The sequence below is a fragment of the Amblyomma mixtum genome, chromosome 9 (assembly GCF_055824585.1).
Source record: "Amblyomma mixtum isolate Tamu chromosome 9, ASM5582458v1, whole genome shotgun sequence".
Taxonomy (NCBI): Eukaryota; Metazoa; Arthropoda; class Arachnida; order Ixodida; family Ixodidae; genus Amblyomma; species Amblyomma mixtum.
Window position 1 is genome coordinate 105047658 of NC_143020.1, and position 27011 is coordinate 105074668.

A 27011-nucleotide genomic window follows, 5' to 3' on the forward strand; every position below is an offset into this window, starting at 1 on the left:
TGCTCTACTGTCGTGACGTCATCGTGTCATGTGGTGTGACGTCATGTATCACGTGATTTGGAGGCGCATAACCACGGTGAAGGGCTGAAGTGGTAGCTAAAGTAGTATGCTTCGCATAATAAATAAACGATGTATTTCGTAAGTCACACCCATCAGTCATGCGCTTTACTTCACCCCATAGGTTGCCCATAAGTTGAAGGACGTTGTCAGAAATCTGGAATTGCTGAGAGGTTCATCGTTGCACCTCGAGCATACCTAATTCCTCCCAATCTAAGGTTCTGATAATTCATTGCACAAGTGAAACTAGTATATAACAACCTAGATTTCACCTGCAACCAGGTCCCCCTTTAAACTTGTCTTCTGATTCCTCTTATGGAGGACTATTTTTGACGAATAGTCCCTCTAGGTTTCCCTAATGTCTTAGTTGTGCGATAAATGCTAATAGGTGCTTCGACTGAACCGAACACTTGCTTTTTTATCTATAATAATAAAATATTGCTGACTTATTCGGACATGAGGAATTGCGTATCGAGAAAAGTGGGAGCCGTCTAAGCGCCTTTTGGAGCATTAGAACTGAAGCAGAACTAGCGCAGCTAATGAAATTGATTAATAAGGCGGCGGCGACTTGCGCGACAGGACAAGGAAGTAGCCCGTCTAGTACTGGACTTCAAGATCCCCGCCTATTTTCGAAGCTCGGAGAGCAGAGCGCGGCGTTCAGCAACGGTGCGCCGCCAGCCGGACCTGATCGCAGAGGCCACGCTCAAAGCGTAGCAACGGCGCGCCGCCGGAGCAGATCGCGGCGGCCACGCTCAAAGTTTCAGGCTTCGACCTCTACTTCACAGATGGCGGTTTATAACCTCTACCTTCAAAGAGAACGTTGTTACTTTTTTTTTATCTATCCATTCTAAAAAAAAAAAAAGGTTGCGGTGGCGTCACATAAGACGTCAAGATACGTCACTCGTGACGCCTTCACATTTCTCTCTCTCTCTCTCTCTCGCGAGCTGTCTACTCAACGTTTTCGCCTGCAAACGCGGTGGCAACGCGAAAAGTGCGAGACACTTATATCATGTCAGGTTTGAAAGCGGTCCCAATATGCATTTGAGAACACTGAGAGCATCTGAGGCAGAAGATAACAGCGGCTTCGTGAGAACAAGGAGAGAGAAGTGAGAGAGAGTAGACGGAAAGATGCAGAGAGGAGAAGAGTGAAGCAAGGGGGTTACTCTCTCTCTCTTTCCCTGCTGACTGCAGCGTCGCCCTGCCCCTGCGCCCAACACCGCGGATAGAAAAACACGAGAGAGAACGCGAAAACACGAAGGCGAGAGCGGACGAGAAGGCCGAGAGCCCTCGCTGGTTAACAAAAATGTAAAAGAGAGGAACAAAAAATGTCGCGCGTAGCTCAGCAGTACGCCGCCGCTGCCGAGACGGTTGCTGCCGCCGTTGCGACCGCTGTGCCCGCTTCGTTGCGAGGGCTTTCCCGGCGCACCGCTGGCGCTCGGTCTCTTGTGTGACGAGCCTTCGATGCGACGAGTGTTCTCCCCTTCATGAACGACGACAGCCGACATGCATCGTTCGTGCTCATCTCAAAGGAAAAGACCTAGCAACAGCAGCGAACTCGGTGAGTAGGCTCCTCAGTCGTCGTCAGCGCGAGGCGTACGTAGTACTTTAGCCCCGAAAGCCGGCGGGATTAGGTCTAGCGCAGGGTGCGGGATCATTCCCGTAGATCGTAAACTCGCTGATGAAGGTTGATGGAGGCGCGTTCGAGCGCCAGTCGCGGAGCTCGATCTTGCTCGGGTTCGCGGCGCAACGTCGATGTCGGCGCTGAACCGAACCCCGAAGCTAGCATTCGCGGAGCTGGGCATATTCGTAGCTGTAGTCGCGTCAGCGAGATGCGTTTTTAGGTGCCGTTCGAAAGCGTTTGGAAGCGGCACATCGCGACTTACGACGGTGGTGGTTCTTGGTTACGCTGAGAAGACATTCGTGCACTTTCGGGCTGGTTTCGAAACCGTGCAGCCTTTTCCCCTCTTGGTTATGGTAGCTTTAGAAAGTCGTTGGTCTTAGCTTGCGCGTCGACTCAGAGACGAACTCGGCTCAGGATATTTATCTTGACTGCGAACACACCTTTTGAAAGGAAGAGTCGGACAAATTCCAGAGTGAAAAATATTCTGTTCTGCCGGCGCGGTTTCTGTAAAACGTGGGGAATTTCACTGCGTCTGAGTACATTTTTCTTTTTTACATTTTTTTAGCCCGATATTGGCCCGTCGGCGCTGTTAGCGTGCCAGACGGTGAAAGGACGCTTATCGCGTGCAAAACAAAGCAGGGAAATGTGTTTGCGTCCGAGTCAAAGTCTGGGAGCGCGTTGTCGCGCCCGAAGCCATTGCGGCCGTGCCGATATACACCCGTCGTTTGTTTTTACAATAACTGCCACTGCAGGGAAAGACCACAGCTACAGGTCACGTTCGGCCCCGCTTTAAACGACTGTATACTGTTGCGCGATATTCCATCCATTCCTCAGTTCGATGTCTTAGGAAGTGTCATCCATGCAAGGAAGAGTGACCAAATGAAATGAAGGAAAAATTCAAGGCGGTAGAAATGGAAACCAGATTAGAGGAAAGACAACAATTTCCAGTTGGTTTTCAACATGTTCGAATATTGTTTCAGGTAATTTCATGGGTTCATTATCGGTTCATTAATTCATTAATTTCTTCGCTGTTTAGCGTTCGATGTCTTTGTCCTTCATTGGTACGAATACTTAGCATGTCGTCCGCCTTGTACGTATATTGACGCTGTTTTTAGTGATGATGTTTAGGCGATCACGTGATAAAATCGATGCTGGAAGCGTGTCGGCAATTTTGTTGTTGATTTTGTTGAGGTTTGAACAGCGATCATGCACTGTGGAAAAGAACAAGCTGACACTCCCAAAAAGCAAAAAATGAAAGGAGAAAAAGTTAGACGCAATTACAGGCGGATCCTAACTGACACATTCAATTACTTGATGTCATGCCTACGTTGACATTCTGGAGATATGTGGGAAATTGCACAGTCGAGGAGGACACACGCGTGTGAGCCTCAGCGCTTCGCGTCACCACAGAAGACGCCCATATGACTTCTCTCTATGATTTTGCGCAGTCTCTGGCTCTTCGCGCTGAGCACTTTGTTGTGTCTGCGAGAGAGACACTCGGCGGTAGCGGGAAACGACGCCAACCTGTCCGTCAACCAAATTGTTTCCATGAAACGCTGCTGATGGATTGCGCATATTGGTCGCGCATATTGGTCGATTGCTTCGCTTGTGCGTGGGTTTGTACATGGGTGCAGGTGCTTTAATCGCTATTTAATCGATATTTAATCGCTTCCATATAGTGTCACACGAAGCGTAACAAGAGCAGGCGATGGTGTGATGGTAAATATAGCAGTCAGCTGCCACAGGACAGGGTTAGTTGGAGGGTTATATGGAAGAGGCCGTTTGTCCCAGGTAATCTAGTAACATTGTTTTGTCCTGCAGTAGACGTAGTTGTGCTGATAATGATATCTAGTCGAATACCCCTTTCACACGAGACGTTCTTGTGAACGTTGTTCTGGCTTCAGTTATACTAGATTCATGATCTTCGGAAGCTGAAACAATGCTCTATGAAAAAAGAGCTTTCTTGAATTTATGATCACTCGCTGGTGGATTTTGCGTTGTGATTCCTATAGTAGGATACAACTTAATAAAAAAAGCAGTTGCTAACACTGGGCCCTGGTCCGCGGCGTCCTGTATTACTCCGCTGGCCAATCGGAACTGTAAATGAAATTAGCTTTTTGATGTTTGATTATATCAAACAATCCATGTATCAAAATTCTAGAGCTCATAATTCTTTTTCTTGCGATAAGCTTCTTGTTTACGTAACAAGAAACGTTTAACCAACGGGCTAATTTTGCGTCGTGGAGGAATTCTGTGCTCGGTGGCTGAATGTAGGTGGAGCTTCACTGCAGACTTAAGTTGTGTACGACTATAGTCAGAGACGTGGTACTCTTTGTCGTGAAAAGAAAATTCTGTCGAACGTTTGACGTCTGTCTGCTCAGAAGCGGAAGTATGTCTTCCTTGTGAGAAAATTATGGATATGTAAGTACCTATTTTACGCGACAAAGTTGGCAAATTTTTTTCCAAGGGAAAGCAGGTGCGGTGAATCTTTAGTTGAGATCACTAATATCTGCATTATATGCATCTACTTGTGGACAGTGATGCGACAAGCAGTTCAAGCGAATCATTCGATCGCAGCTTTAGCGTGTTCTTTAACAGCACATTATTTTATAATTATGTGCTACGTTTCTGCTATAAGCCTCCTTTTGAAGATCAGTGATGAACCTGACAGTAAGCGTCTGTGGACCCAGTGATCATGGACTCATGAATTATCGGCTGATGCCGTATGACAGGCAGCACTTGGTTCGCGAGCTGTCAGTGAATACTTTCCAACTATGAGTGCAAGGCACACAGGGACATATTTCAGATGATGGGGGGGGGGGGGGGGGGTTGCTGCAAGAAATACATGGCCCAGATGGGTCTGCCCCACCGCTGCCAACTGCCTCCTCAGAGCGTAACCCATAAATCCGCCCCCAAAGCCACTCTTGGTGCTGATGTTTCCTAAGCAGCGTTTCTGTCGACGAATCCACCTTGCTGGATACTTTTTGAACTTCGACTAAGGAGCGGGAGGAAAAACTACATAATTTAGTTGTTGAACGCCAGCTGTAGGGTTCCCGTTTATATTGGGCGGGGCTGTATGCACGCTCGACCGCGCCGATGTGCGAAGACTTCGTTCTTGGAGAAACTCGGAACTGGAGTGAATAACGTTGCGAGCGACCCCTCGCGGCGGATTCCGCGAACAGCCCTTCGAGTTCCTCGTATGGCGGAAGAAGGAGGAAGGGGGTCATGCAGCTCTCTCTCTTTCATCCCCTTTCCCATTCCCGCCCTTTTGCTACCACCGCCTTCTTCGTGACAAACGTCAGCCGGACACGCCAGCCGCGTGTACTAACTGTCAGCTGCTGCTTTTGCCCCCGTCGGGCTCCGCGAAAGCCCGTCAGCTTATATAGTGTCCCTTACTGCGCGGAGCAGTCTGGGCCACATAACCGCCTCTCGCTGGCAGCAATTTCGGTGCCTTTCAATGACGGTATGCGGCTGGCATTAGGCTGTCCGGTTGGACGCTAGGAAGGCGTTATGTAAACTCCGTTTCATACACAGTAGGCAACGCTGCGGAGGTTGCTGAAGTAGTGCTTCCGCGAAACTATATTACTCCGCCACGCATCATTCGTTCTTCTCGAAACTCCGGTCACTGTTTGGACGAATACAAAGAGCGGTATAAAACGATGTAGTAGCATTGAAAATGACGGTCGAAGCTGTGAGGCGCTCAGAGTTTGGGCTCTCTGGCCGTAATTTTTACGGAGTGTGAACTACTTTTTGGGCGCGGATTTAGCAGAATCGATTCGCACTACCAACCGCGCATTATACCGCCACATGTACTTTTTGCTTCTCGAAATCTCGACGAGTCGCAGAACGAAAATGTGGCAGGAGGTAAAACGAAGTCCGGGAGGTGCCACTCACGGCACTTAAGATTTGTCGCTACGAAATATATTGAAGCGAAAAGCTTCACTAGGCTCGTCAACACCGCGCTTCGCGTGGGCCACCCATGGGCGCCGCCGCGGCGCGCCCTTCCTCCTCCACGCCACCCCCTCCCTTTTCCTCCTTGCCACCAGTTTACCCTTCGCCGTTGCTAGCGGTTCTTATCGCGTTATCGCAAAACGTTGCAAATAACGCCCGAGCGGCGGCGGCGGACATAAAAGAGGCCGCGCGGCCGCGGCGCGCGCTCCATCGCCCTCTTCTCCTCGCCACCGGTTTACCCCTTGCCGCTGCTGCGCGGTCTCCGCCGCCGTCCCAAGAGAAGGTTCTTTCGCAAGGCGTTGCGAGAACGCACGCGTGGGCGGCGGCGGTCGTAGAAGAGGCGCAGACATTCGCCATGGAAGGAAGAAAAGAAGACCGAGAAGTGGTAGCGAGGGAGTTGGCTCAAAATCTACACCGCTATCGTGGTGCTCCCAGTGCATTGTGCACGAACTGCGACAGCCATGACGTCAAACAAAGCATAACTGCAGCTTTTCGCTTGTATATCCAGGCTTAACCAGAGCTAAGCCACAGCCAATTTTTTTTGTGTGTTCGCTTTGGTTGTATGACGAACTACTTTTTGCGCGCGTACTTAGCCTGCGCGAACAGGCGCGCTAGCTTTGGCAGCATTGCCTGCTACCTATGAAATGAGGTATAGTTGCGCCTTGGCCTATTCATTCCTTCTCGCATTTATCCTGGATTCCCTGCGCTGTCGCGAAATCCATTCTACACCAACTCGCGAGTCTGCGTTAAGCTGGTTTTAACTCAAGAAATACTGCAATTATTTTATCGCATAACCGTTGTTTCGTGATTTGAACGGGCAGTCTTGATCGAAAAATACAGCTACCTCGTTATAACGTAGTTGAGGCCCGGCGATTATTGCGTTATAGCGTGTGCTGACCGAGCCTCCAATGGAAATCGTCATTCCTTCGTTATATCTGTTATTTCGTTATAACGAGGCTCATCTGTATATCGAAATAGGGGGACAGCACCTAGTATACGAACGAGCAGAGGCAAGCACAGGCCAAACTGTACCGTGCAACCTTGGTGCAATGTTAACCTTGTAATGCCCAGGCAACGAAATGATGGGGTAAAAGTTAAGTAGGTACTTACAAACTTTCAACCTTAGCTGATAATACAATGGAGAAGAATGTAAGACTCTGGTAAATTTATTGCGGAAACGTATAGTGTAAATGGGCAAGTAGGATAACTCCTGGAGGATTCAGCTGAACAAAATACTTGGGCGCGTACAGTCAAGCAATACGGTATTCGATTTCAAGGTCATTCGGTCGGCTGCTGCTGTATAGGGGTGCATGTCTGACGGTATTGCAAATTGTTTTGCTGAAAGAAGTAGTAGACAAAGATGAAGATTTTTTCGATAGGCATACAGTGGTTTCCGCTTGGGAGGTATTTCAAAAGGACAGAGCAAAGGCGCGATAATCCGCCACAGATCGCAAGCACAATCTCTAGACATACATTCCCGCAGTAACCTACGAAGCATGTGGCGTTTCGCTTGGGTTTCTGCAAGTTTTTTTTTTATTCTCGTATGGAATGGAGCTTTTAGGCGGGGGAGGGAAGGTGGAGGAGAGATTACGTATCCTTCTTCGTGGTATATCCATTATTTCGTTATACAACAAGATCGAACTACACTTTATACCCTGCCTATGTAAGTCGTACATACCTGCTATTCTTGCCTTAAATGCTTGACAATTTTCGGCGTTACAAAATAGTGGCCGGCCTCTATAGATTCCCTGAAAACGCGAACGCTCTTTTCATCAAGCTATAGACACCGCGACATTTCTAAAATCTGGCATTAAATGTTTGCGCCGGCTAGCTTCTTGCGGTACATCTCCTGCTATTGTTCCGACTCGGTGTTACGCAACGTTTACCAGCGACACTAGACGCTCTCTTCAAAAGCGCTGTAGATTTACATTAGCAGACCGGAAATCCCATCTCTGTAGAAGCCATGACCGGGCATACACCATATGCGTGAGTAAAGAGTGTCGCGCGTGCGCAATAGCTCTTCGATGCACAGCCTTGCCTGGCAGGGGTGACAGAACGAGTTAATGTGCTTTGTTTTGAGGCGAAAGCCTTTAATGGCTCGTACTGTCGTCCGTTAACAAAGCGTGTCACACGCGTTTAACTCGGGAACTAAAAAAGATAGAAGAAAACCAATGGTAGCTTCTGATAGAGGAGGAAAAAATGAACCTAGAAGCCAAGTTTGATGGCTGTAGATTAATTAGTTAATTAATTATAGGCAAAAATGTCGAAATAGCGCGGATGTCGATATAGCCACGGGAACGGTGTAACGTCACATCCACCGGAAGTCGTCATGGCATAGTGAAAATTGTCACAGAATGGTCGGCAAAACGTCGGATTCGTGTCAGATTGGATGGAGAAATGTGTAATTAAGCGTAATTTAACACTAAAGATCACTGAAAGACGTAGAATTTGGGTATGGATATAGCCACGGAAACATTGCGACGTCACATCCGCCGGAAGTCGTCCCGGCATAGTGCTATAGTGCCTAGAATATACTAGTGCCCTCGGCTTTCGCCTCTCAACCCTTTAGTTGCCAAAGCGTCCTCGCATTTTTTTTTTTTTTGCTCACCAACGCATTAGATCCGCGAGGCGCTTCGAGCCTCCCTCCCCTCCTCTAAATTATAGATCTTTAGCAGCGTGCATACTGCCAGCCTTTAGTCTTAATAGTGGCAGCTGAATAGCTTCACAGCGGCAGGTGTTCCCGCAGCGGGCCTGCACCTGACTCATATTCACAGACGGCTGACGGCCGTGGTAGACGACGCGCGCTATGCTAAAACTTAGCCACTCCAACTTTTAGCACTGCGCATACCGCGGCCGCCACTACTAACGGGCTGATTGGTCCTGATGAGGCAGGCGGTCGCGCTGTTGACGGGAAGGTGGTGCCATCTGGCGGCCTACAGGGCGCTCGGCGCATGCGCTGTGACGGGGCGCGGTAGCAGTCCCCGCTACGCAAAAAAGATCCCAGCCAGTACCGCAGTTGGGCATACCCCCCCTCCCCAGCACATCCAAAATATGCTAAAACATAGTATGCTAAACATTTAAGGACTATATCATCATCATCAGCCTGACTACACCCACTGCAGGACAAAGGCCTCTCCCATGTCTCTCCAATTAACCCTGTCCTTTGTCAGTTGCCGCCACTGTATCCCCGCAAACTTCATAATCTCATCCGCCCACCTAACTCTCTGCTTGCGCTTGGGCAGGACATGTAATGCGAAGGCAAGATAACCGCTGGTCCTTAAGGGTAACGGAGTGGATTCCAAGAGAAAGCAAACAAGGACTATATGGCTAAACCTATCTACCTTTCTATCTAAAACCTATCTATCCGCGCATAGCTAGCGCCCGAGTATACAGCGGTGCCGGTAATCGGTGATGCTGCGCTAAAACTCCTTATCGCGTGCATTAGCCGTTTGAATGGTTGCGCCTCCACGTGTAGGGGTGCTTGTTTCTTACACGTGTAGGGGCGTGGTGGCCTCGACACGCGCTTAGCGCACTCGACGCGTGCGCGCCGTGTTCATCGAGCTCCTGGGAAACGGGGGAGGAGGCGGGGAGCCGGCCATTGAGGACCGCACGTGTTGCAGAACTGCGTACTAATTATGCCGCAGGCGTTAAAACGAGGAAGAGTGGTTTGGATCGAGCATTGAGTGATCCGATCGTAGTTGAGCGTGAGCTCCGATCGCTTATTTCGGCAGGATGACGAGGGGGGGGGGGGGGGAGCTGTTAGGAGGGAGGTGAGAGGTGAAGCGATCGACAGTCGTGTACTATTTGTTCAGTACATCCGATCCTGATGATACACGCACGCCCACACAAGCGCGTGTCTGACCTATTTTGGCTCCCCCGTGGTTTCTCTCTCTCTCTCCCCACACCCCCTTTCCCTCGGGCTGCTGCTCTTTCATTTATAGCGGCGCTGTGACGCTTGGTGTCGTGCGCGTGGCTAATTGTGTCATCATCGCCAGGGGGCGTCGTCCTGTGTGTCGCCTCCGCAAACGGGGTCACGCATCGACATGGTGAGCAGCGTTGCACGGGTACGTTGTCGCCACCATCTGTAGGCACTTGATCATCTCCCACGTAAACCGCGATGTGTACAGACATGCCCTGTTAAAGGTGCACTGAAGAGGAGTCTGAACTCCTATTTTTACCGCTGGAACTCGATCTACACGTTCCCAGCGTTCTTAGAAACTTCGAATTATTACCCTGTGCGGCCGATTTCCCTCATTTAAATCGGATTAACCCCCCCCCCCCCCCCCCCCTTTTTTTTAATTCCCTGCAGACGGTGGGAGGAGTCAGCCCACCTTTCAACCAGTCCCGTGGCGGCTTGCCGGTTTGCCATCGGCGGAGTGATACGTAGTGACCGGCGAAAGCAAAGGGTCCACGCGTGGTTTTATTTCAGTGGGCCTAATTTGCAACTGTGTAGTCTCTGACTAGGTCTATTTATTCAAGGAAACCTAAAAAAAACAAAATAAAAGCTAAAGAAAAGCCGCCACGCGACTGCCTGAAAGGTACTCCATGTGTTGGTAGACTCCTCCCACCGTCTGCGGGGAATTAAAAAAAAAAAGAAAAAGGAGGGAGCCGGACGTTAATCCGATTTAAATGAGGGAAATCGGCCGCACAGGGCAATAATTCGAAGTTTCTGAGAACGCTCGGAATATATAGATCGAGCTCCCGCGGCAAAAGACAAGTTGAGATTACACTTCAGTGCACCTTTAATGCGAAACCTGTTAATACGACACCCGTTTAATACGACACCCCTTAATACGGACGAAACGAGTTATGGACAGTTTTTCTGGGGACCAAGCTTTTTTCCTGTCTTTACGCCTCGTTGAAAAGTAAAACTCGGTGTTCGGACAGTGGACGAAGTTGAAAATGCACGGAGCCCATTGGGATCCGCGCCTACTTTTGGCCCGTTAATATGGACGGCGATGAGAAGAAAATCCCGGGTGTCTCTACCAGTTGTTCCGCCGCTTGTATTTTGAGTGCAGAACACGAGCGAAAGGCAGTGCGAACGTGCAAACGCCGTAGTAGTGGCCTTGTTTTGTGGGCGTGGTTTGATACTTTACAATGGCGAGGTGCTTGGTCGACGCGCCTTACATCATTTGACGCATTGTTTGGATGACTGCAAATACACACACACACGCACACACACTCCGCTGACAGCGGAGTGAGTACAGAGTTTTTTAATGGGTGCAGTCGTAGCAATAGATACTTCATCATAGTGTTCTTGAATATGTCCTGTGGGATAATAAAATTCGTTGTGGCTTAGCTTGGTTAAGCCCGGTAATTGCGAAAGCAATATCCGTACCCACGCCATGGTTCAGCTGGTAGTGAGCTGGTGGTGGTGCTTCTGGTTAGACTTGTGGTGATGCATCGGTTATACAGTCCAATCTAATCCAATGTAATGTATTCCAATCCAATGTAATCTAATCTAATGTAATCTAATTTAATCTAATCTAATCTGATGTGATCTAATCCAATTCAATCCAATCGAATCCCCAATCAAATCCTATCTAATCTAATCTAATGTAATCTAATCTAATCCAATCTAATGCAATCTAATCTAAGGCCGCCGGTGGTGGCACCGCCACTACTCGCAGACGGCGCGAGATGGTCGCCCAGCTCTTCGGCGTGACGTCACACAGAGGTCATGCGAAAGGTCATTTCATGTGCACCGCCGTCGCACGGCAAATGCTTGAAAGTGCAAGTAGTAAAGCTTTCGCTTTAATATAGGAACACTATTTCATGACACTAAGAGGCGCCGTAACGCGTCTCATAGACCACTAGGCGTTTTCAGCCGGCACCTTAAATATAATGGCGACCCGATTAATGCACCTTGAGCTTCCAAGATCACCTGATTTCCACTTCACTGCCCGCCACTGCACTCAGGAGCAGTCTGTAATCATAGAAGCTTTTTCTTAAATATTTATTTGGTTTTCTTCGTATTGCGGACGACTCGCCTTATAGATACTTTGCTCGGGAATCAAAGTGTCCACATTAACGAGGCACGACTGTTTACTTTTGAGTGCTCCAAGTGCTGCATAGAAAAAAAGTCTACTATTGTTGAAACCGGCGAAAATTTAAATACCAGCTTTTTATATTTCTGTTTGTAGTTTTCTGTTTATAATATACAGGGGAAATCTGATATCGCAGCCATTAAATTTAGAAGCTGTGTCTGCAGGCATTTTCTATACTTGCGTCTTCTCATTGGATCGCGAAATGCCGCATTCGCGTTCGAAATCAAACCGAATGCCTCCTCTCCACTTGAATCCGGCAGGGAGAGCAAACACCGAACAGTAATAAAACCTGCACGATAAAAAAAAAGTATTATTTTTCGCCTTTTATAACATTCGAATTATAGCTTCAGCTAAAGCGCAGTTCCTGTTACAGGCTGCCAGAGAGAGCTCGCATAGACGGTTCCGCTGCTTTTTCCTTCTGTGTAATTTCCACGAGGCTCTGTGCTTTGGTCGAATTTCCATTCCAAGTTTTGTAACTGGTAAGGTAGGTGGATCGCGAGAGGCTGCTCGGGAACAGCAACCTGGGTCGCACAAGTCCCACCGGTGGCAGTATACCTGCCATCGCAAGGCAGCGGCTCAATGCGCCTGGAGTGTTATGAGGACCCGCCGCGATCTATGAATCTGTTAAAGAGGAGCACTTGCGCGGGAGAGGGATGTCTAATGTTTTCGCATTGTACTCTTAAGGTTAGATTAAGCGTCGTCCATGTTTTTAAGGCGAAAGCCTTTAATGCCTCATCGTTGTCGACATAAGGTTGTCAGCAGAGGTGTCACGCTTTTCGATTGGTCGAAATGGTTATGACGTCAGAAAGCGCGGATTCGAAGTAATGAGGTCACCCATGGATGCCGGACGCCCCGTTTTTGAGCAGACGACAACTGATAAAAAATAGTTGTCGTCCGCCCCGACAGGGGGCGTAAGGTGTCCGTGGGTGACCTCATTACATACCTCATTACTGCGAACACAGCCACGGATACAACCTAACCCATCGAAGCAGAGAGAGAGTCGTGCTAAAGAAGCAGTCAATGTCGGCAGTTAAAGTGTGTACTTGTAATGTGTAGTCAAATAAATCACTAGTACAGCACAGATAGTCTGGCAGTCAATGCCAAACAGTGCGCCAGGAAAGGCTTTCGCCTTGCAGCACTTTAGAGAGCCAAAGTGCCCCCTGAATTTTTTTTAGTGCAATAGCCCCGATAGATGGGCATTCCCTGCATTCAGCCGTTGCGTGTTGGTTTGTCTGTGGTTGGCGTATTTAGAGCGAAAACGCTATTTCACGACAAACGCCTCAAAACCGGGGCCATCGCTGAAGCATTGACCTTCACCTTGAATAAATAAACAAATAACATATGTCCGCGACTAGCTGGGATTCGAACCCGCGGCGGCGCGAAGAGATCAGCTTCGCTGGCCACTGCGCGAGATCACTTGGCTCTCGCCGCAGCCGATCACGCCTCATGTTGGCTGGTTGGTTGGCCTCAAGTAAAATGGCACATACCCACTGCGAGGGAGTGGCACGTCTCATGTTAAACTGCGACACACTCTCGCCCTGTGCATTGCACGTCGTCGGCTTCATCAACTTCCATCTGCGGCGCGAACATGACATATAAGCGTAACCTGAGTCTAATATGTCATAATAACCTTAGTCTAATGCATAGAGTTTCTTACTACTACCTAGAGGGAAAGCTGGCGGCGCTGCACTTCAGCCACCATGGACGCCCAAAGCATCATGGGGCGGTGAGCTACTTGTTGCGGCACAGTCGTAGTTTTTCGGGAACACAGAGTGGCAGTACTAACGCGTTTCATTCCGAAAACGTAGTTCGTGTGTGCGCAGACGACTTTCGCGCGAACGCAGTGTGCAAAAGCCATAGTAGTGAAGACGCGACGACACACGACGCCAATAAAAGGTTTTACTCTTCCGAAATGCCATTAAAAAACCTCTTAAAGTATCTAAACAACAACATTTTTTTGAAAACATATTTACTTTTAAAAGTGCGCCTGTTAATTACGAAATATTAGTTTTTTTAGTGTTCATCACTTGGCCAATAGGAAAGCTAGTCATGTCTTGTTTTAGGCAAACTTTGCACTTAAATGCTTTTCTGCTCGTTTGTTGCAATCATTAGACAAGATATTGAATGTTAGGACGTTTGTAGCTATCAAAAAGCTTTATTTTTTTATTATTTTTTGGCCAAAAGTTACAGTTCCGCAACAAGTAGCTCACCGCCCCATGATGCTTTGAGCGCCCATGGTGGCTGAGGTGGTCACGTGGGGTCTCCATGCAAACTCCCATAGACGGCTTGCCAGCTTTCCCTCTAGGTAATAGTAAGAAACTCTATGGTCTAATGATGTAACGACCGAGCAAAGCAAAACCATGAGCTAGTCAACATGCTTTCTCACGTCTACTCGGTTTAACTAGGTTAAAACCCTACCACTTTTTTTTTTGCGAAGCAGTGGCGTTCCCGTTGTTACTGAGAAGTTGTACGTCTAGCTCCTAACGGAAATGGTATAGGACTGCCTGCAGTGTGCTTCAAGCCGCAATTAGTTGTGAAGAACGAATCGCACTCCGCATTATATGTCGCCACCAGTGCGTTGCACATTATACTGACCGCGACTGTACGTTCAGGGTCCAAGCTGTGTAAGGTTCCTGCGAGTTCGTTTCGCATCTTGCCTCGCGGGTAAGACCGGATGTTCGTTACGAGCAACGTAAAGAACCGCGAGGAAAAGGGGGGGGGGGGGGGGGGGGTGCGCACGAATCCGTTGGGAACGCCGCAGGCACACCGGAAGCGGCTACCGGAAGTCGACCGGGGGGAGGGGGGGGGCGCTGTGCAGTCATCGCACGGTGGTGGTTTTGTCCCCCCAGAGTTTCTGAGCGCACGTCGTTTCCTGGCGTATATATACGTCGTTTCTTTATGTTTACGCGGGGAGCTAAGACGTGTAGGAACGCCCCTTCACGATGATCTTTCTCCCTCTGCTATTTCCTCCTCCCTCTTCCGCTGGCTTACCTGCTTGCCGGAACGGAGCACACCTGCGCCGCGGGCGTTGAGAGCGAATGAAGAAAGCGTGACATGGTGCTGCCGTCTGGCGGTCATGCGCGTCGTCTGCAATGTAGGGCAGGGTGTGCACCGAGTTGAGAAGCCCCCCCCCCCCCCCCCAATAAGTTGGGGGAGAACGGGGGGGGGGGGGCGAACTGCAGCCGTACGATTGTTCCTTGGGTGCGTGTTGAATTTAGTGAGTTAACTCATTTGATTGATAAATCTACTCCACTCAAGAATTGCCTTGAGCATGTAATGGACTGGACTTCGTTACCATTCCTCGGTGGACACCCAAACCGCCCCGTGCTGGAAAGGACGAAGAAGGGAGTGACAGGAGGAGGCGCTGTAGTGGTGCACTTCAAACAGAAGGGAGTAAAAAGGGAGTGAACTCTCTTTTATAAAAGAGTGCTCTGGGGGACTCCTTGCCGTCTTTTTACTGCCGTATAGGCGTATTCGTGTTTAAAGTGTTGGTTCCTTATTAATTTCGATCACTGACAGATTTTCCTGCACATGAGCATGCCTTTCGCAATACGCCTCCGTCAAAACAAAGCCGCCGCGACCGGGGTTTGATCCCACGATCTTGTTCTTGGCAGCCGAACGCTGTAACCAGGCTGTTCTCTAGAAGCCACCGTGGCGAGTTGGCCGACAGACTAATCATGTCGGCTAGGGGGTAGTGTCACGTGGCTGTGACGATGCCGTTGACAACAGCGAACAAACTGGCGCGGCTGTGAAACGAAATCTTTATTTAAAAAACCTGTGCCGACAGAGAATGGAGCACACAACTCGGCGACGATAGCAATGAGTGGTCATCGAAGTTATCATGAGCCGAATTATGGAACGATTACGATCTCAAAACAGTCACAAAACGGTCACAAAGCCTCACTCCTATTGGTCGGCAAGGACCGGAGCACATACCGACCAATAGGAGAGGGCGTAATCCGTTTGTGACAGGTTTATGACTTGATTGTTCCGTAATTCGGCTCCAGAATGCCCATCGCCGGCAGCGACTTCGTTTATTACTCAGAGTAACCGAAATTCCCCAACCCCTGTCAAGCTGTCGAAGGAGTCGGTCGCAATGACGACGACTGGCTCGGCCGGTCTCAATCGAGTGCCGGCAACAGGTGTGCGGTCGTGCAGTGAAGGCGGTTGAGTTCTACGAACAGCGCGGGAGACTCGCCCGTTTGCTTAGGATGGCACTTTGCATCGAATAGCCTGCGCTGCATTCATACGTGAGCCTCTGACGACCGTTGCAGAGCGGACGATTCACGAGCTTTCTTTCCGGTCTGCAGAAAATCTACCTCCCGCATACAAAGCCGATGTTCAAAACCACTTTGGCCACCGCCGCGGTCGTTTCCACGTAGCTACGCCGTTGACTCGAACTTGTGCCTGGGAGAGAAGCTGGGAGCCTGATGGAAAGAGGTGCGGCAAATACCCATCAGGGCCGGCCGGCAATGACCTATTCCGCTCACCGGAAACGGACTCGGCTTGTGCCCTTTTCCTTTGCTCCCCCTGCTTTTTCCTTCTCTTCGTTTGTGCGCGTATGCTTTAAGTGTTAGTTCAGCCACACAAACACGCACGCACTACGTACGTCCCCATACCGCTGACTCGTACATGCGCACACACCTCGCAGAACTAACACCGCCTGGCTGTTGTCTGTGGGCTCCTGGAGCGGTGTGCGTCAGCCATCACTACCGACGCAAACGCGGTGTGTAGCGTCATCGAAGCGCCTTTTTTTTTTTTTCGTTCCTTTCAAGCTGGCCGCCGGTTCGTGCGGAAAAGAAAACCACTCTGCGTCTCTCCTTATCGATGCTTCATCTGTTCGTGTTGTTTTGAACGCGCGCATATGTCAAACGATGTTCTGTTCTTTGCCCTCGCAACGGAGGAGCAACGCTCCCCAGACTGGAAAGAGGGGGGGGGGGGGGGGATGAGGAGATGCGGCGGCGAAACGTGCGTTGTGTGTACGAACGCACACTTAGCTGGGAAGGATTTCCACTCTTTGCTTGGTATTTTGCCTTTTTATTTTTTGCCACCCGGGTTGTGTGTGGATTTCCGCTGCTCGCATATGACTCGCCTGGTTATAGATATCCTCGCAGTCCTGTTGAACTTTTGGAGTGCCGTTTAATCTTTCGGCATGCGCGGAGACATACTTCTGTCAACAGGGCAGTGCGTATACTTTGAACTTACCTAAATTTATCGCCATTTGCTCTTTGTGTCTCTGCATTAGCACTTTCCTTCCACCCTTTCATGTTTTTCCCGCTGTGTCTTTGACACATCGCTGCTTTTCTGGACGCGCTAGTACTTGTATAGCGAATTAGTGGGCTGACTTGCGAACCTTTTTTTTTAACAGTGGAATCAAGCGTCCTTTCGTATGGTTGCTAAGAGATCGTGCTACCGCTTCCCCCGTGCTTGCGCCAGCCGCACACAACAGTCCAGCGAGCAATACGGCGACGCCCAGGGGGCGCGGCGCTCTCATAGTTTCGGTTTTGTATCTTAGCGCGAAATGTTATTGTGTTTCACGAATGTCTTTACCGACTGCTTTTAAAGTACTGCGTTCCATAAATTGGCAGCGTGGGTGCAGCTTTCAGGCTTACTGACTGATACTCAGGAGCGGCCGACATGGAGCCCGCAAAGCGACCTGTAAGGCATGTGCACACTCACGTCTGTTCGCGTTATAGTCACATTCGCGGTATTGTATGCCCTTGGGTCTAGAGCTGGAAGCATCGATGATGATGATGAGGATTACTTGTGTGTGTGTGTGTGTGTGTGTGTGTGTGTGTGTGTGTGTGTGTGTGTGTGTGTGTGTGTGTGTGTGTGTGTGTGTGTGTGTGTGTGTGTGTGTGTGTGTGTGCAACTATAAGGCCAACGAACGCCGGCGATGGGGTTAATCGGTCTGCTCTTGTGTCTGACGGTGCAGGGGAGACAAAAAATTAAAAATGATGGTGTAAAGGACACATGCTAAAAGCAGTGACTGTGATTCGTGATCACCTAAAATGGTGATCAGTGGGCATCAAAAAAAAAAAAACAAAACACCCGGCATATAAATTGAGAAATCACAAATTTTCACCAAATTAGCCATATATTTTATTTGCCGCGTCTCTCGTTAACAAAGCTCGCTGCGCACGTGTTTGTTTTGCAGATATTCCGGTCCTTGAGGCAGAAACTTGGTTAGCCGAGACCTGTAGCAGTTGAAACGCACGCAGCTGAGAGCTCAGACATGGGTAGCTGTGTGTCGGCCCTATCAAGCGTCGGCGGAGACAGGAGTCGCCGGGAGCGTGTTTTCCAGGTAAGAGAGCCATTATCGATGTGCATATACAATCGCTCTTGTTTCTGCTCTTAGGACAGGAATCGGCGCGCGCGGGGCATAAAAAATCAATGGGGGCACTTTAGCAGCCCAATGTGCGCTAGGCGAAAGCCTCTGTGGGCTACTTCGACTGCCAATGACTGCCTATGCTTGTTACGGCTGCACCGCTTGGGAGCCATCCTCCTAGCCTCCACTAACTGCCGCACACCGACTGACGACGGAGCAGCGCTCGACGCCGCCGCGCCGACAGCTCCACCTGTCGACGAAGATGGGCAGCTGGGCTCGCCGATGAGTCACCCCAGGCGCTGGATGTAACGCCGGACGGACGGACGGGAGAATGAACCATTAAAGGCTTTCGCCTTAATATCTACCTTGAGCGGCCGGCGCGCGACGACCGAGTGTGCGTGTGCGTCGATGCTCCCGCACGAACAACGGCCCCGCGCGATGTTCTGACTGGCGCAGGGCAACCCATGTGTGCCGCCGTGAAAGACATCGCTTGGGCCGCGACTGGCCGCTGCGACCCCCCCCCCCCCCTCCCCTCCACGCAATTTGCACAACCATTCGCGGCGCAGCACCCTACATGTATTTCTATTTCGATATCCTACATTTGTATATATAGTCTATATTGCTGCCCTACCCCCATCCTTTCTCCTATCTTTCCCTCTCCCTGTCCTTTTATTCCTGCTAGCCACAGCTCAGATGCTTCAGGTTTGGATGGGGAATGCCGTGGCTAGCAACATCATTTTCTTCCAGTTTTATTTTTTATTAATAATAAATAGCCACTAACAGAGTGCCATGCAGCAATTCCACGGGCAGCACATGGTGTTTGGTTTGTTTGCTCTTACTCAAGGAAAAAGAGCAGCTGTGGCCGGACGTGTAGAATATTAGTCTTATCTTTTTTAGTACGACTCCTTGATATAGAGTTGTACGGTGCAATACAGTGAAACTGCAGATCGGAGGCATCATATTAGTGCAAAAGCACTACTTAACACAGTCCGAACCAAGAATCTTGTGTGAAGCCTCGGAGTAGCTCGGGTTAAGGCGGAGGAGTGTTGTGCAAGCTGCGGCCAATAGGAGGAACGTCGCATCAGCTGTAGCCAATGGGAGGAGGGCATAGCTCCAGCTGCCGCTGAGTGGAGAGAGGGTGCGAAGATGAATAGTGGGAAAGATGGTTGTGTGCATATGCAGGTGACAGAAAGAAGAGGCAAGAATGAACACCAAGCTTTCTTCGCTCGTCTGCTCTGTTTAACTACGTTAAAACCCTACCACTTTTTCCTCTGGGCGCAGGTGTGGAACCTGGATGAGCAGGGCATGGAGGTGAGCCCGGGCAAGATGGAGGTGAATGCCACAGACCTGGTGTTGTACCAGCGGGGTCGGCCGCCCGTCCGCTGGCCCCTGCGCGGCCTGCGCCGATACGGCTTTGACGCGCAGCTCTTCTCCTTCGAGAGTGGCCGTCGCTGCCCAACGGGCTCAGGCATCTATGCCTTCAAGTGCCACCGGGCCGAGGGACTGTTCAACGCCCTGCAGGTATGCCGAGAATTATAGTTGTTGGGCTAGTTCGTGCTCATTGGGGATGAGGATTCTGGCACTAAGGGGAACACATGCACTCGATTAATGCAGAGGTATGGCACAGGACTTGTCTCCTCTGTACTGGGTGTGCGTTCCAGTGCTAGAATCTTCTCTTTTACTGGTATACACCTCTGCATGCTGCATTTTATGCCTGTTAGCAGGGGCGCTTTTCAAGTTTTTTGACCGTGGCCTTGGGTTTATGATGTCCTTACGGGAGTCAACAGGAAGAAACGGTTCTGGATGGAGTATGCAACACAGTTGAATAGGTAACTGATGGTCGGTTAGGGCAGCAGAAAGGATTCCAAGGAAACTTAAACTAGACCTAGGTGGCGAGGAGAGAGCTGGAAAATTTCGCTCAAACTGTGGCTGGTGCAGGATGGAAATCGGCGGAAAACACCTTTGTCCTCCAGTGTCTGACTGATTTTGATGATGAAATGTCAGGTAAATAAATTTTAATGAGAGGAAAGGTGGAAAGGTCAGCTGGCAGTAATGTGGCCCTGGCCTGCTACTCTACATGGAGAAAAAAGGGATGGAAAGGGTTTGTAGTCATATCCCAACAACAAGAAGGACCATTGGCTCTCACTGGATCATTGTGGTCGCAAAAGCATGACATGCAACTGCCATGTTGGTCCCGCCCCATTTCTGTTTCGGTCAATGGCTATCAAATCTTTGTCAAAGACAAAATAGAGCTTAAAGGTGTGTTCTTTTCTCATTATCTGCACGCAGGAATGCATTCAGAATTCAGGCGCTGCGTCGGCCATGACCACAACCATCAGCAGTTCTGCCACGGCCACTGAACAGCCTGCTCCCCAGGCTCCCATCAGCGTACCGATCACTCAGAGGAGTGACATTATTTTCCCGCCGCCGGCCAGCAACGGCCCCACAGTGGATGCGTCAGGCTACCTTGAGCCCATCGCCCTGGGATCATTGAGACCTCCCACGGCACAGTCTACCGCTGCCACGACGCCGACGGCGACCTTGCAGACCCTGCCGGGCTCACAGCAGCACCAGCTGCAGCATTCCTATGTCAACTCGTGCGGACAGTGCGGCCAACCCCACCCACCTCCCTGCGTCGACATCAACACCAACTACGCCAAGCTAGACGACCTGCTCCGACAGGAGGCAGTCGTCAAGCAGAGGGACAGCAACCACTTCTATGTCAATGTCAGCCCGATGCCACTCGGGCAGCCGCAGCAGCAGCAGCACCAACCAACACCAGCGCCACCACCACCGCAGACACACTCGTACGCGAACCTCAGCTGCCCAGCCTCACCCGAGCGTGCAGGCGCGTCCTCCAGCAACGGTTTGGCGGCGGACGAAGTGAACTACGTCGTGCTCGATCTTGATCACCAGAGTGACTCGAGCACAAGTGCCGTGTCACCCGTGGCGACTGCAGCGCCAACTGTAGCCGCAGCAGCGTCAGGGGGCGCCACTGTCGCAGGAACCGGCACCAGCCTGACGCCGGGCTCACAGCCTACGTCACCCCTGCGCACTCCCGAAGGCTACGCCACCATTGACTTTGACAGGACAGCCGCGCTGTCCAACTCGGCTAACCCGAGTGTGCATCACCATGACGACAGCGTGCGGAAGACTCGCCACAACAGCAACGCTGTGCCGGTGCTGTGTTGAGCAGCCTGCATGGGCGGTTCGTGTCTGTGTTGCTAGTGTGACAACATGTCCTCTTCGAACTGTGATGTGGCTGCAGTCCGGGTGGACTCTCTTGCAAGTGGCGCCTCCATGTGGATGATCCGTAAGGATCTTGACCAGTGCATAGAATGTGAAGGTAAGAGGTTACAAGCGCTGCCGCTTCTAGACGGCAGATGCAGCAGCACTGTCCTGGCAGCTGATTTCTGCAAGTACCTGTCGTGAGCCATCTATCATTCTTCGAGAGTAGTATTTGTGTAATGTTTCGTGCTTGAAAGTAACGCATGATGTTTTGAAGTGGTACTGAAAACGATGTGCACATTATGCGAATCGATCATTCTGTGGTTATGGAGAAGGAGCCCTGCGCCAACAGCGATAGGCTGACACTTTCTCAAGAGCAATTTGTTAGGTTGTGCATTACACTCTGTTTCTGTTTAAGCACAGTAGAGGCTTGCTGAAAAACGAGAGTTTCAGCCAAATACTTTTTGCTTTTACATGCGGGCTTCTGTTCCGAAATCTCCATTCTGCTGTTCTCAGAGGGGCCTTGTTCTAGTGAAGAAGCAGAAACGTTAATTTGATCTAGGTCATTTATACTTTGTTATGAACTTAGGAGAAAGGCTCAAATGCATGGTAAGAGCAAAAAAAAAAAAGGGGAGAATTTAATGACTCGCACTGGGACTTCCATAAGTTTAGAATCTGCTTTGGTCCAGTTTATGTGCTTCTGCATTGATATGAAATGTATTCTGAAAATATTACTCTTTCGGTTACATTGCCCTGGGATACACTCACAAAAGTAGCTACGGTTAAGATGATTACTTGCTTTGACCATGCTTTGCTTGGAAACTTGAAATTCTGGTAAAATTTAAATATGGCATGACTCTAGGAACAGTGTTTAAATAGTTGTGTTAGTTAAGTGCCGGTTGAAAGCAGAAAACATGAAATGGCTGTTGTAGTGAAAGAGGCTGTGCATACGTAGCTAGATATCAGGGGTGCTTTATTGGAAAGCCTGATCGTCTTCAGTGTGACGTGTCATTATAACAATAGCTGTATGTAACGTTCATGTCCCTGTCATGTAGTCTAGGAAGCAATGCCAAAGCATCGTTTTTTGTGTCAAAGCATGATGATGGCTCACAGTAACCTAAACAGCTGATGGCATATAGAGAGGAATTAGGTGTAATGGGAGTTTGACCACGAAAAAGAAGGAAAAAGTGTGTCTTACATTTTGCATCTATTGTTCGTGTGTCTTCCATATATTTGTTCATTTCCTTTGAATTGATGCTGTCAAATATTACTTGACCTATGAGGCTTGTTTAATGCATTATACAGCATTTGAGTCTCTTATGCTAAACTCCAAGCTTTATGTTAATTGCAAATGAAGACAACCATGCCCTTCTATTCAGTAAAAACCAGTCCAGCTTTCCTTTGCATGGCTATGGTTGTATTGCTGTGTGATCTCATGCAGTGCTACCTAATCTCTTTTGTTAATGCCTTTGCCTTGCAGTTTCAAAGTTAGTGTACCTCGGTGATCGTGTCTACTGCTTCCCGAGGGTTTGTCTTATTTATTAATGTGTCGGGCATTACTGTTTCTGTTTCCACTCTGCCATCATAATTGACCATTAGTTTTATTTTGAGCACATTAGCTCATTTTGGTCTGAATTCCTCACAGGGTAGACGGATATCAAATGAGCCACGTAAACCAAAGCATCAAGCTCTAGTTTTGTTCTTTTAGGGGTTGTTAGGCCAGTTTTTATCACACTAGTAGTCAATAAAAATTTCTAGTCTCACAGTCATATGGGTACCATGCCACCTTAATCGATGTTTTTTAAGTTCTCTTACTATTTGTTAACTGCTGACTGACTTTTATTAGAGGTATGCTACCAGATGTTACCTTTTAAAAGGGCACTTGACAAATTGAAAGGGGCCTGTATTAAAAGATGTCATGTGACAGTGTCAGTGTGTCTTTCACTGCCGCACAGACAGTGTAAGCAGAGAGAGCCACAGAATTGATTTTTACTAAGAACAGAAGTTGATTGGAGCTTTTCTCAGTATCTGATTGAGGCCACTGCATATAGATCTTTGTGTCAGTTAGACATGCTATTTGACTGGATTTGTTACAGCACAGAAAACTGAACTGTCTTATATGTCAGGTATGCCACCATTTCTTGAGAAAAATGTTTAAAACTGTGCAGTAATTTAAGCTCATATACTCTTTCCTCACTGTTTAATGGGCTACCTTAGAACCTTGTTAAGGCTCTTCAGCTTAAGCTCTTGCTACAGAACAGTGCTGTTTCATACAGTCGTTGTGCCTAGCCTTCAGGTGTAGGCTCAGGTCAACGAAAGTCATTGTTTAAACGAGCATTTGTACCAGCTTCTGACCAAAGATTATAAGGCACTAGTCTGTCCTACCGGTCGCATTTTATGGGCATTTCTCGCAACTTTACCACTGGAAAGTTGCTATGAAAACAAACATTTGGTCACTTGGTTTCGGCAAAGCTTATTGCAGTTTTGTACTCAAAGTTGATGTGTGTGATGATGATCTCATAAAGTGTTCCTTGTTTTTGCTATCTCTTTTTATTAGATGTTATTGTATGTAGTAGTCAAGTTTAGCACCATGAACTTGTGTGCAGCAAACTATGATAACATATATGGTCACGTGATACCTTGCTGTGTCTGTGGCCATTCTGCATACCACATTGTTCTGAGTTCACATGTTTTTGGGAGGGCGTTGTTTCAAGATTATTTCATACAGCTGTTGACAAAACTTTTTTTTATGCTGTGGAATTCATCTGAGTAATGAAGTTTGGCATGACAGGTGATCATTCAGCAAAATCACATGCTCTGATAGTTAGCTGCAACTAAAATAGCTGCTACAAGGACTTGCGTCGGTGTGATAATACATCCACTGTTAAGCTTTTGTCAGGGCTTAAAATAGCCATCAGGCAATGTTTTAGTCACGTAATGAGAGATCTGTTCTGTTCTGATGAGTTATGATGCATCAGTTTTCATCATGATTTTTACAGGGTGTGCACTCTTGTCTGACTTTTGTACTGCATCTAGTTAGCTGTTGATGCGTGAAACATGCATAGGTTATGAAATATGGCTTACTTCGATGCAGCTGAAGTAATTATCAGAAGTAAAATTTAGCCGGTACTTTTACAGGCAGCTCACATAAAGTGTGAAGTAGGCTTCTGCACAGGGCAAAGTCTGGCTTCTTCACATCACATCATATCTCATGCCTCACCTGCAAAGGCACGCTGGGTACTTTGAGTCTCTACAACTGTTGTCTCACATGCTTGGTAGTCATAATGGCGGGAGTAGTTACATGTGCAGTTGCTATAGTGAGGAAAGCTCGTTGCATTCAATGTGGCACATTTCTTCAGCATGAAAGAACGTACTGTAAAAATGCCCATACAAATGCAAGGTATTCTAATGACGTGAATGTTACCGAAACAGCTTTATGGGACATTAGAACCTGTACTAGTAAAGTCAGTGTGTTAATATTTATGAAAGAAAACAAGCATAAGATACATTTGTTTCATAGAATATCATATATTGCCACTAAAAATACTGTCATATATGCATCACATGAGTGGTGATTCACATATATCCTGTTGCCTTTTTTTTTTTACCTGCAGCGCAACATGCATGGTTTGTGTAATGCTGTATTTAATGCCAAGAGCATTGGGGCAGCTAAATGATCAACGCTTATGTCCAGGAAACAAAAGGAAGCCATGCTTTTGTGGCAGTAAACTTCTGTATGTATATGTAATTATTCAAAGTCTCACAAAAGTGTTGTTTCTCTTGAGCCGATTTATAAGCTCTTGCATGTGCAAGTGTGTGCACATAAAGTCTACTTTTTATCACAAGATCATGTGTCACAAGACCTAAGCTAATGCCAAAGACCACTTCAGTATGTGTTTGAAGCATGTTCAGGTAGCATGTTGCTCAGGTGCTCGAATTTGGGTGCTTTTAATCTGAAGTCATTTTGCCGTTACTTCGCACACGTGTACCTTAGTGGTGCTAGTTGTAAGCTTGAGTCACCGCACAACTACAGAAGGCACATTTTGATTACACTGTACAGATGTTGAGGTCCTGCTGTTCAAAGTATCTCTTTATTTGATAAGAATATCAAGGGTGTTGCTACATATAGGTGTTGATAAAGTAAGCATGTTCTGTTTTGAGCTAGTTATGTTTGCAGCTTGCTGTTTCACGAGTTTAGTGGTATTCTGCACTATGGACTACTTGTTTGCATATGCAGGAGCAGAGATGGTTGCAGATGCGGGCACTTGGTTTTACTATCAGCAGTGTTGTGCAGATGCATGGTTAACCATCTGCTTTGTTGGGGCTCTGCAAGCAGATTGAACTGTACAGATTTTGAGCTTTCACGTGTTTGGCTGTGTGTGTGTTGTATATGTGCATGTCCATTGTACAGTGTATCAGTGTTGCTCTTGTGAGTAATTAAGCATTTCTTCCGTTCGCCTACAGCGGGGAAAATGTTGACCAGTACCTTACTTAATAATGTGCCTCTGATTGTGCAGCACTTGTGAGTTGATAAACACAGAGTCAAATTGCTATATTAATGCTGACCTCATACCTGTGTGTGAGCCTCTGCTAAACTGCTTGGTCAGACAGTGTGTCAGCAGTGTTATAGTGTGGCATTCTTCTCACTCTGTCGCGATTCCTTGGTGTTAGATTACAAAGCGTTGGAATGTTTTGCCATGCATCGAAGTGTCACTTATACAGAAGGGATTAAATGTGGGGCTAACAACCAGATATAACAGTGTAACCATTCTAGGCATCCATGATTGGTAGGGACCATCAAGTGAGTGGTGACAGAACATTGTTCCAGTTGAACCATCCAGGATGGGCACACACTTAGTACAGGTCTGAAGCATCGGGTGACGCTATGGAGCTCTGCTAAGGTTTCTGTGTGTGTCCAGTGACTGAGCCTGTACTGGGTGATTTTTTCCCTTGGATAAATTTTATGACATCAGTAGAGCACTTAATGCCAACCCGCCACATGTCATTTGATTGTAAATGCTGTTGGGACAAGAGGTCATATATGCAAACAATATTGCTTAGTGCATGTTGCAAGCATAAAGCAAGCACGGGCGCCGAATATTGTGTCATATCGAGTGACCAACATTCACTCTGGGCAGTAATTGTGAATGGCAGCTTTTGCGACGAGATACAATTAACTGTGTATTCAAGCACGAAAATGTTCACTGTGAGCATTGTGGCTCTGCACTGTTCTGTGTATGTCCACAAATAAAAGGTTGCATTGTAACATTTGATTTAATGATGAAGGACCCTGTAGGAAAGTGATCCTGAGCATATGGGCGCGCAAAAACCTTTAATTAACTAATGGCCATCTGCCTCGTTCGGAGCTGTAGCAAAGTCTCATTTATTCGAATTCACTTAAATCAAACTTCTGATTTATTCGAACTAACATTTTATTCCTGTCTATATTAGGCATATTAAAGGAGTCCTGTCGCACCTCCCATTTCGTCTCTCTACAATTTTAATTATGGAGATTAGTTGTTAGGGAACATCACGGCACTGTTGTGCTTGTGCTAAGGCATCGCTTCAGATGGATGCATGCATTCCGACGCTTGGTATATATACAACCAGTGAGTCGTGCATTTCCGCTTTGGCGGCTGTAATCATCGTCACTATGTCAAGCGCCTACTAAACAAAATGCCAAAGAAAAAACAGAGTATATATATGTGTGTACTCGGTGATCCTGAGAGTTGACTACTATTTATGGAGAAAAAGGCAAAATAAAATATCTTATGATTCA

General features: G+C 48.2%; 1 protein-coding gene across 1 annotated transcript; it reads left to right on the forward strand.

Moving 5' to 3' along the window:
* Nucleotides 1–1162: 1162 nt before the first annotated feature.
* Nucleotides 1163–27011, forward strand: LOC149330501 (uncharacterized). Its single transcript, XM_089561103.1, has 4 exons — nucleotides 1163–1615; nucleotides 17834–17980; nucleotides 19286–19525; nucleotides 20294–27011. Exons 2-4 carry the CDS (start codon nucleotides 17912–17914, stop codon nucleotides 21194–21196), a joined length of 1212 nt encoding a protein of 403 aa, XP_089417229.1. The 5' UTR covers nucleotides 1163–1615; nucleotides 17834–17911; the 3' UTR covers nucleotides 21197–27011.